Source organism: Accipiter gentilis, chromosome 7 (genome assembly GCF_929443795.1).
Source record: "Accipiter gentilis chromosome 7, bAccGen1.1, whole genome shotgun sequence".
Taxonomy (NCBI): domain Eukaryota; kingdom Metazoa; phylum Chordata; class Aves; order Accipitriformes; family Accipitridae; genus Astur; species Astur gentilis.
In genome coordinates, this window is record NC_064886.1 from 18,615,497 (window position 1) to 18,625,471 (window position 9,975).

Genomic DNA, 9,975 nt, shown 5'->3' on the forward strand with positions numbered 1-9,975 from the left:
GCAGAGGACCCGACTGTTACCACAGCCTTCACCTTGGTGGAACACCTGTATTTGTGTCTTTACACTTAATTGTGTCTTTTTTCATTCTTGACCTTTTTCCTTGATAGTTGCCTCTGTTTAATTGCTGGAGCAATTAACATGTCTGTTCAATACCAGCCAGGTCTCCACAAGGGAGGCAGCTGCTGGCTGTACTCTATTTCCCCAGCACCAATGCTTACAGACCCAGTACAATGTAGGTGCTGTCTTCCTTCACTTTAAAACATTTTGCTAGAAACAAATCCCGTGAAAGGAGTTTTCCTTCAAAAACCAATAAACCCAAGTAAGATCCAGGAGATACCCCAGGCACCACGTGAATTGTGTGAAGCCCTCTGAATTGAGACAGCAGGTACTTTCACAGTTAGAACAAAAGACATCCTTAACATTTATGCAATGCTTTGCTGTTTTCATCAAAACCTGCTGTTCTGTGGTTTATCCTACCCAAGCTGTGGTCTCTGCTCACAGGTGCCGTGCTCTGTAAGTGTTTGCACTGCCACCCTTAACAGCCCCTTGAAGTTCGTCAAATCCAGCAAGGCGACCTGCTGAGATCAGTGCTTTGACTCAGCTTACACGAGACCACGACACAGGTTTCTCCTCCAACAAGCTTTCTGCTGCTCTGGTTGCAGCACATCCACTTGGATCACGCTCCAGGCCGTTACATATTTGCACAACATTATAGTTTTTAAGTACGGCATTGCAGGGTTTTTCTTTCACTGAGGCATTTAAAATAGAAGAATTTCTTAAAACACAGCACTGCAGTCTTCTGTGTAGGCTTTTGACATTCCTTGAGTGTCCCCATGTCCTCCTGCAGCTCTTTCCCCCCACAGCAATCAGGCCACCTTCAAATCAGAACCACTTGCAGTTGTTTTTTCCAGCTTTTTGGGGTTTTTGATCACCAGATTTCCAAGGAAGAGCTTCCCAAGCATGTAGAGAAAGGAACTAATCAGGCTGCAGCTTCTTCCTTTTTACGTAAGATCAGCTGCATTCCAGCAACACCCACCCCTGAACTGGATCAGTCATCCACATTTAAGGAGCCCCATTACAGCACACTCAAAACTGCTGAAGGGCTGCTGAATTTTTAATTGCTGCATAAATTCAGACCACTCAAGAGGCCACAAAAACCATACAATGGCAAGCTTTATGGTTTGCATGTGCTGAGGGTTCGGTTACCTTAGTTAAGGACTACATAAACTGAGCGAGGGTCTGCCATCCACCGCGAGGACACGGCACCAGCACCACCCATGACGCTCCCACCCAGCCCACCAGCAGCACCAACCACTCTGTGGAGCCCACATGCGCGTGTGGGCAGAGCCTGGGGACAGCGCCCCGGGCAACACACCAGGAGCTCAGCAATGGCAGGACTCCAGCTCTTCTTACCTGGCACAGGCTTCAGCTCACCAGCATGCAAAAGCTTTCTCCAATTCAGCACATCTTGATTATCCTGTTCCTTACAGGCCACAAAGGACTAAAGGCATCTTCCACCATTCTTACCGAGAATAATGGACAGTTGGTGTTACTTCAAACCCTCCTACCCCACCCCTCTAACCTGGATGGTGTAAGGTCCCTTCACATCCCACTGAGGTCAGTGATCAGCTGAAACCATTACTCCAACTCCCACCACATCCCCTCCCAAAGGCAAGCCACATCACCACTCACATGAAGGCAATTTTTGGGTTTTGATTCTTCAGCATCCCCCTTTTCCCACTTCCCCAACCCCAGTGCAGCACAGTCAACTACTCACAAGCTCCTATGTTCAGCAATCTCTGCTTCACCACAAAATACTTCAGTGGAGACTTCCCTTTTGCCAGTGTTTTTACAGCATATGGGAACTGCTCTGTGACGTTTTAGCTCATTAATACTGTATTTCCACTCAGTTCACAGGAGGAATGAAAGCTTGTTCCAGGCTAGTACATCTGAAATTACAAAGTTCACTTAACACGCTTAAGCTTTTCAAAAAACACGGTATACCCTGTAACTGGATGACTCCTCACACTCACTGTAACACTTTTCAAGGCCCTGGCCAAGGGCTGCAGGATCAGCAGCAACATCCTACCACCACTCACCATGCAGCCACCTGACCATCAGAGCAGGCTGCTGGCCTTTCATAAACTGCCAGATTACCCTTTTGCTGTTACCTTATTACTGCAAAAACACTAGGGGCAGGACTTGGCAATTACTGGGCATAGCAGTATTATCAGAGCCTGCCAGCTCAAACACAATAGCAGTTTCACATTACATATGCATACTTACACAACCGCAACAGCTGCATAACATCTACAGACTGGCATTGAACTTCAGCCAGTGCTTCAGCTAGTTATGAAAACACTTATACAACCTCCGGAAAACCATGGCTGAACCATTAGTTATGCTTTGACAGGCATATGTAAGCCTTACATAAAGCAGTTTTGCAATACCTTTGTCTGTGGAAGCTATGTAACTGCAGTTTATGAGACAGCTAGATTTGGCTAACGGCATGAATAGTTGTTCACATAACTCAAGACATGAATTTTTGTGGATGCAACAACTTTATTGGAATGAACAAGTGCAGAGAAATTTTTACTTGGAAGGAAGCAAGCAACAACCAGCCAGTTCAGTTACCACCCCTCAAGCGCAGCACAAGATGCAGGGTGGATTCCTTCTGGATGTTGTAGTCAGACAGGGTGCGCCCATCTTCCAGCTGCTTGCCAGCAAAGATCAGCCTCTGCTGATCAGGGGGAATGCCTTCCTTGTCCTGGATCTTGGCCTTGACATTCTCAATGGTGTCACTGGGCTCAACCTCAAGGGTGATGGTCTTGCCGGTCAGGGTCTTCACAAAGATCTGCATGCCACCTCTAAGACGCAGCACAAGATGCAGGGTGGATTCCTTCTGGATGTTGTAGTCGGACAGGGTGCGCCCATCTTCCAGCTGCTTGCCAGCAAAAATCAGCCTTTGCTGATCAGGGGGAATGCCTTCCTTGTCCTGGATCTTGGCCTTGACATTCTCAATGGTGTCACTGGGCTCAACTTCCAGGGTGATGGTCTTGCCGGTCAGGGTCTTCACAAAGATCTGCATGCCACCTCTAAGACGAAGCACAAGATGCAGGGTGGATTCCTTCTGGATGTTGTAGTCAGACAGGGTGCGCCCATCTTCCAGCTGCTTGCCAGCAAAGATCAGCCTCTGCTGATCAGGGGGAATGCCTTCCTTGTCCTGGATCTTGGCCTTGACATTCTCGATGGTGTCACTGGGCTCAACCTCAAGGGTGATGGTCTTGCCGGTCAGGGTCTTCACAAAGATCTGCATTTTTCTCTGGAAAAAAGAGAAACCACTTAGCTTCGTCACTTTTCCCGTTCCTTCCCACGGGAGGCCGCAGCAAGGCCAAGCCGCGGGAGCCCAGCTCCCCCGAGGCAGCACACCGGCGGGTGCCGCTCACTGCGAGCGGCCTATCCCCGCTCCACGCCCTGTGACGTCAGAGTGAAGGATCCGCCCACCCCCCCAAAGGAGGCGGGGCCACCCGCCCCGTTCCCCTTCCCGCCCAAGGCGCTCGCGGCCGCCACCATCTTGAAGGACCGCTGCGCCTGCGCGGCCGCCATTTTGCCGCTGGCTGCTCATAGTCCCGTTTCCCGCCCATCTCCGCCACCGGCTCGCGGTGCTGCCGCCACGGGGGAGGGGAGCGTCCCGGCCCACGCCCCGCCCGCAGCCCGCCATCTCCTCCAGCCGCATCCCCTTCCCCCTCAGCACACACGCGTCTCCCGCCCGGCCACCCAGCGCGCACCTAAGCCCTGCCGGCGCCACGACAAGCGGCTCTACCCTGCGGTTTCCCCGCGGAGGCACGGCGAAGCCAAGCCGCGCAGCACTCACCGCGAGGCTCGCAGGCCAAGCCGACAGCACAACGCTCTCCGAGACTTACGCAGCTGCAACTGCGCCACACATTCCCCTCCCGCCCCTTATATAGCCTCTCGCGCTCCGCCTCCGCGGTCAGATCACTCCGCTAGGTACTATTTCCCCTGTGGTGCGCGCCGTAGCTCTACTGTGCGGGTGGAAGGAAACGAGACCCGGCAGCGCGGAGGACTCAGCGCGTCGCGTGGTGAGGCGGCCTGGTCTGGCGGGCGGGGGGGCGGCGGTAGTGAGTGCGCAAAGGGCGTGGAGAAAAAGCTGGCGTGGAACCCTCGGAGCGGAGCCGGGGGCTATGGTGTCTCGGCGAGCCGAGCCCTCTCGACTTCAGAGACGCCCCAGTGCCTAAAGCTTCTTGTCAGAGCCATACGTTTTATTAAGGGATTTAAACCCCTACAGTTGTCTCCCTGCTTCAAAAGCGCCTCCTTGATTTTCTTCCCTCGGGCAGGATGAGGGGCAGCTCTGCCCCCAGGCCTCGTGGGGAGGCAGTTTGTGAGGCACCTGTAGGAAGGGGGACTGTTGTTTCAGTCAGAAGAAAGCCGTGTAGTTCTATTGAAAAAGCCTCCGATGTGTTTTAGCATGACAGAGGGAGAGAAGTGGCAGGGGAGCATGGTGTCCCCCACCTGGGACTGGTGTTAGCTGGCACAAACCTGCTGGGACTGGCACAGGCGAAGCCTGTGAGCAGGTTTGTGGCAGGCCCTCTGTGCTACCATGGCCTGTGGAGTAAGGGACAGGGAAGACAAATCGCTGTCCAGCCGCTTTAATGATGCTGGAACACCTGCCAGGGCCTGAGGCCAGGGCAGCCTGAAGGGCAGGGAGGCTGCAGGAGACTCCTGCCAGGGGATGGAGATCAGGCAGCCCAGAGAGGGGAGAGCTGAAGTGAGGGACAAAGAAGGCCTGATAGATCAGGGTTCTGCAGTCTGCCTGAGATATAATCAGTGAGTGTGTGTGTATATATATATATGCACACTGAAGTGGACTATGCATCTGAGATACAGTGGAGTTTATAATGAAGGACTAAGGCCCTGCCACTGGGGTAAAATCAATCATAAATAGAAATAATAATGCCTATTTCTTATTCTGTTCTCACCTTCAGTAGATTTCTGTTGCACTCAGTTGGCTCCTGTGCCATACTTGTCAAACTATACAGCAGTTCAAGGGCATAGCTAAGAACAAAATGGGGCTTTGTTTGCAAGATTCATGAGATGCCATTCGGTTCAATCCGCCTACAAAATCCTTCGTTTGCCAGCACCCAAAGAAAACCGCTGCCTACCAGAGGGACACAGATAACACCCAGGGCTGCACACCAGTAGGAAAGGAGGAGAGGCCCAGCAACAGCTTTGTGATTGGTTTGAGGGAAACCAGCCTGCATTTCCCTGACATATGGAGCTTTTAGAGGAGGGGAATGCTCTGGGGAGCTTCTCAACTGCTGGTGGGCTGGGATTGCATTAGTAATAATAATCTCAAACACCCGGGTCGCTTAACTAGGAAAAAAACAAACCAAAAAAAACAAAAAAAAACCCCCACAAAAGTCTTTTGGTTTCTTCTCAGGTTAGAATCATGTTCAGTGGCTTATATTGTGTGCATTTGGAGTTGTATAAACATAAAAGACTGGAATAGCCTTTCAGATTTAGATCTGCCTCATCTGAAAGTGAATAATAATGCTAAGCTTATTCTTCTACTTACAGAATGAGCACATAGAACTGGTCTGAAAATAGTCAAAAAGGCACATGGCAATGTATTTTGTGACAGACATGAATGATAAGAGTTTTGTAATGGGAAGAAATTAAAATGATACAGTGCTGTTCTTCATCTAATTAGGGTAGACAGCCAACCACTGAGCATCCTGAGTGAGTTTGTACCTGATGTCTGAAACAAATGGTGGAGCAGCAACCCCTAAAAGTTCAGATTTGCGTTATATTCAGGTTGCAAGGCAGATGTAAGGCCCGAATGCAACAGAGTCCTTAAATGCGGCTGGCTGGTTTGCAGAAGGAACGGTGCTTTTCCGAGCTGGGAGGGGCTTTCTGTGAACAAAGCCACTCCGTGTTTCTCCTACACTGTCTGTACAAGTACCCCTTGCTACGATTTCAAGACAAGCTTGGTGAACAGTAAGATGTTGGTCCTAAGAGACCATGACCTATTATACTGACAAATACTGATTTCCTGTGCCAAAAAGTCTTGTTACTTTGTCCCTGTTACTACAAACTCTCTGGGGCAGGAACCATCTCTCTCTTGTATTCCACAAGTACAGCTGCCCAGAGAGATCCTGTGCAGGGAGTTATTTACAACAGGGAACTTTACACTTACTAGTGCTGTAGCCAAGCATTTGGCTCAAAATAACAACTAGAAGCAACACGAGTAAATAAATAGCACAAGGAGCATTTTAACCACTCTGGCAGGAAATGTCATTTTACATCTGTCAGTAGTCAGCTCTCCCTACCAGAGAGAGCTGGATACGCTGTTGATAACTGAACAGTGCAGATAAAACAGCTGGTAACTGAACTGAGTCGATAAAAGGTGTTTCAAGCTCTGTGTGTGCTTTGGTCTCTCTGTGCCATACATTTCAGCTCCTGCGGCTCTGAAGAGTTTCCTGGGTGAGAAAGAACCATGTGAGCCTGGCCAACACCAGGAGATCAAAGCAAGAGGGCTTTCCCGAGAGCTCCTTCCGACCCTGTTCCCAGTGAAGCCTGGTCACGCTGCCAAGGGGCTGCCACTGACCCGCCAGCTGGAGCAGGACAGCAGATGAGAGTGGACACCGCAGAGCCAGCTCAGAGCCAGGGAAAAGCTCCTGCACCATGACAGCCAGTGAGTCCAGTCACCTGTGGTGTCCTGGCATTTGTGCCTTCCCCTTTGTCTCTGGCTCTGTGGTGCAGACACCCTGAGCCTCCTCTGTGCTGACTGCAGGTTTGCACGTAGCCAGCTCTGCTAGGTTCTGGGGTGGAGAGGTGTCAGGCACAGCTGACAGGCCAGCATCCCCCTGCATTTCAGGGTTTAGTGCTTCCTTCCTCCTTTTGGGCTGCTCTGCATCTGCAGGGCCTTAGTGTGGCAATGAAATACCCAGAGAGACGTGAGAATCCTGTGTGTTTGCATAGTCCTGAGGAGAACCGACTGACCAAAAAAAAACCCCAAACAATTTTATGCCACTGGGAAGCTGCCCACCGTAGAGCCTTTTTGGGCAGCACCTTCACGGTGCAGTTTTCTGTTGTTGTTTAATGTGATCTGGCAACTTTAACCCTCGATAAAATAAATCACGGGGGTGAAAAGAGGACGTGGGCCTCTTCTGGAGATGCCGGGGATTGAACCCGGGACCTCATACATGCAAAGCATGCGCTCTACCGCTGAGCTACATCCCCCTGCCCCGCACCACTTGCCCTGCCGAGCGCCCATGTCCGGGAGCAGCACTTTCCTTCCCTGATGGGATGAAGAGGGAGCAGCGATGCGGGTGTCTGCGGGGAAGGGAGGGCAGAGAGGTGCTGGGCGTGGACGGCACCCCGCGCCGGGAGGGGACACGGGCAGCCATGGGCCTCCCAGGCCCGGGATCAGGCTGTGAGCGGTGTACGGCGGTGTACAAAGCTCGGTGTGAACTTCAGGCAGCTCTTAGAAGTACGGGAAAGCTCTGGGTCCGCACACGCAAAACTGTACTACTTTTTTTTTTTTTTTTCCCCTTCGAAAATTAGAAAAATCCGTTCCGGAAGAAAAAAAATAACTCAAAATAAGAGAAAAATTACGCAACCTCCCCGTCGGGGAATCGAACCCCGGTCTCCCGCGTGACAGGCGGGGATACTCACCACTATACTAACGAGGACGGCCCGACGCCTTTTCCCGGCGGGCCGGGCCGTACCCGAGCGCCCGCCGCTGGGCAGAGGTCCCAGCAGCCGCCTACCGCGGGGAAGCGATTGCTGCCGCAAACCCCCACACGCGTGAGCGCTGACAGCCGGGGCAGCGGCCCCTCCCCCGGCGCGGGGGACCGCAGACCCGACCCCCGCTCCTGCTCGGCTGCAAAACGACCCGCCGTCAGCCACGGGGTGAAAGAAAAAGGCTCTGCCGAAACCCGGGATCGAACCAGGGACCTTTAGATCTTCAGTCTAACGCTCTCCCAACTGAGCTATTTCGGCCGCGAGAAGCCCCCACGCTGGCCGCGGATACGACCCCGCCCAGCGCACCGGTGGGTGCCTGTGGCCCCGGCCCTTGCCGGCCCTCCCCACGCGGGTTTCACCCACGCAGAAGCAGCGCCCAGTTCCCGGGGCGTTCAGGGGTTTCCCCCCTCCCCTTCCTTCCCACTGCTTTCCAACCTCCCGCAGGGCGGGGACGGGACCCCAGGCAACCCCCCTCCCCCCCCCAAAATAGCAGCAGCAGGGTGCTCAGAAAGCACCCTGGGAAGAGCGGCGGACCCCGACACCCCCCACCCCCGGCACAAAAAGCAGCTCCGCTTGCTTTACCTCATCCCCCCCCGCAGGCTGCCCCCCCGGCCCGTCGGTTCCACGGCCGCGTCACAGACAAATCCTCGCGCGGGGACCGCCGGGGAAAAACGGCAGCGGGGGACAAAATAAGCGACCTCCCCGTCGGGGAATCGAACCCCGGTCTCCCGCGTGACAGGCGGGGATACTCACCACTATACTAACGAGGACAGGCACACGATGGGCTTTTCCCGCCGTCCGCTATAAGGATGCGGCCGCCCCACGCAGCGCGGGCCTCATCACGGAAAAAGCCGCCCGCAGGCCCCGCGCTGCTCCCGCAGACGCTGCCGGCGCCGGGGCGCAAACGCCGGGGTCGCAGCGCGGGGAGGGGCGGCGCGGCCCGCCCGCTGGGCCTGACGTGCGGCCCGCAGCATGTCTCTATGTGTTGCGCAGAAACGCTACTGCAGCGAGGGGATGTAGCTCAGTGGTAGAGCGCATGCTTTGCATGTATGAGGCCCCGGGTTCAATCCCCGGCATCTCCACTTGTTTTGCTCCCGATCTGCCAAGCCGGTTGTTTTTTGCTTCCTCTCGCCCAGTTTTCCAAAGGAGCCGTTATTTGTAAACGGGCTAGACCTTGTCCTTTTTTTCTTTCCCTCCCATAAGCACAGAGCAGTTTGCAAACTTCTGCTGCAATTCTTGCTAGAGAAAGGTACCCAGCCAAGAGCTCACAGCACCCTCCTGCCCGCCGTCATTGCTAAACACTATGGCGCTGCAGCATGTACATTATAAACACACAGCTACAACAGGCTTGCTTGAAAAGAGGTTGCTGTTTCATCAGCATTAGATATTTTTAACACTTGCCTGTGTCCTGGCCTGCAGCCCCTGAAGCACGTGGGAGCCATGGGAGCAGAGGGTGCAGGAGCGCCAGCCTTTTCTGTGCTTGGGTTGCGCCAGCTTCCTCCAGAAAGCAAGGACAGGAAGGTCACTCACTGCCCATGCCTCCTCAGATTGCTGTATTACAAGCAACAGCAAATTAACACAGCATGAGCGCAGGGTTTACCAAGGAGGAAAAAGCTTTGGTGAAAGGTGAACTTAAGCCATCCATTTTCTTCTGGGACTACCACAAATTCTTGCTGCAAAATCAGCAGATGGCACGGTTAAAGTCTGCCCCGTTTCCCAAAAGCTTCTGCATCCCCAAAAGTGCTCCAACCCACAAAATGCAGGGTGGCTCAGGAGCACCAGGCTCTACAAAACAGTACTGCCAAACCATATGGCAGAGCAATGGCACCAGATCTGAGTGCTTGCAGCACCAAACCAGGTATGAGGAGACATTTGAGAAAAAAAAATACTGAAACTAAGATTAATGGATACTCTGAACTCATGGCAAACTCCTAGAGAAGCAGGAAAAGAAATATTAGGACTGTACTGGGTCTGGCTGGGCTAGAGTCAAATTCTTCATAGCAGCCCATAGGCTGCTGTGTTTTGGATTTGTGACTAAAACAGTGCTGATAACACACCAGTGTTTTGGCTGTTGCTGAGCAGTACTTGCACATCAAGGCCTTCTCTTCCCCCCCACCCCCCCCCCAACCCCGTCGTGGTTTAACCCCAGCCAGCAACTAAGCATCACACAGCCACTCACTTCTTCCCCATCCAGTGGGATGGGGGAGAGAA

At 53.1% G+C, this 9,975-nt stretch overlaps 1 protein-coding gene and 5 non-coding genes across 7 annotated transcripts; 1 reads left to right on the top strand and 5 right to left on the bottom strand.

The window, feature by feature from the left end:
* Nucleotides 1-2,538: 2,538 nt before the first annotated feature.
* On the bottom strand, nucleotides 2,539-4,000 carry LOC126040346 (polyubiquitin-B). Of its 2 annotated transcripts, XM_049804554.1 has the most exons (3): nucleotides 3,875-4,000; nucleotides 3,041-3,322; nucleotides 2,539-2,812 (listed from the first exon to the last, which is right to left on the bottom strand). In XM_049804554.1, the coding sequence occupies exons 2-3, from the start codon at nucleotides 3,314-3,316 to the stop codon at nucleotides 2,627-2,629; spliced, it is 462 nt and encodes a 153-aa protein (XP_049660511.1). In that variant the 5' UTR covers nucleotides 3,317-3,322; nucleotides 3,875-4,000; the 3' UTR covers nucleotides 2,539-2,626. The 2 variants fall into 2 exon arrangements, with proteins under 2 accessions (XP_049660511.1, XP_049660510.1); XM_049804553.1 differs by having other exon boundaries at nucleotides 2,539-3,322; nucleotides 3,875-3,999.
* Nucleotides 4,001-7,188: 3,188 nt separating this feature from the next.
* On the bottom strand, nucleotides 7,189-7,260 carry TRNAA-UGC (transfer RNA alanine (anticodon UGC)). The gene has a single exon. It is a non-coding gene; the product is annotated as a tRNA-Ala (tRNA).
* Nucleotides 7,261-7,640: 380 nt separating this feature from the next.
* On the bottom strand, nucleotides 7,641-7,712 carry TRNAD-GUC (transfer RNA aspartic acid (anticodon GUC)). The gene has a single exon. It is a non-coding gene; the product is annotated as a tRNA-Asp (tRNA).
* A 237-nt stretch (nucleotides 7,713-7,949) lies between these two features.
* On the bottom strand, nucleotides 7,950-8,022 carry TRNAF-GAA (transfer RNA phenylalanine (anticodon GAA)). Its single transcript has one exon. It is a non-coding gene; the product is annotated as a tRNA-Phe (tRNA).
* A 440-nt stretch (nucleotides 8,023-8,462) lies between these two features.
* On the bottom strand, nucleotides 8,463-8,534 carry TRNAD-GUC (transfer RNA aspartic acid (anticodon GUC)). Its single transcript has one exon. It is a non-coding gene; the product is annotated as a tRNA-Asp (tRNA).
* A 240-nt stretch (nucleotides 8,535-8,774) lies between these two features.
* Nucleotides 8,775-8,846, top strand: TRNAA-UGC (transfer RNA alanine (anticodon UGC)). The gene has a single exon. It is a non-coding gene; the product is annotated as a tRNA-Ala (tRNA).
* Nucleotides 8,847-9,975: the final 1,129 nt, after the last annotated feature.

Coding starts and splice junctions, on each gene's coding strand:
- LOC126040346 (XM_049804553.1), bottom strand. CDS start 3,316: ATGCAGATCTTTGTGAAGACCCTGACCGGCAAGACCATCACCCTTGAG.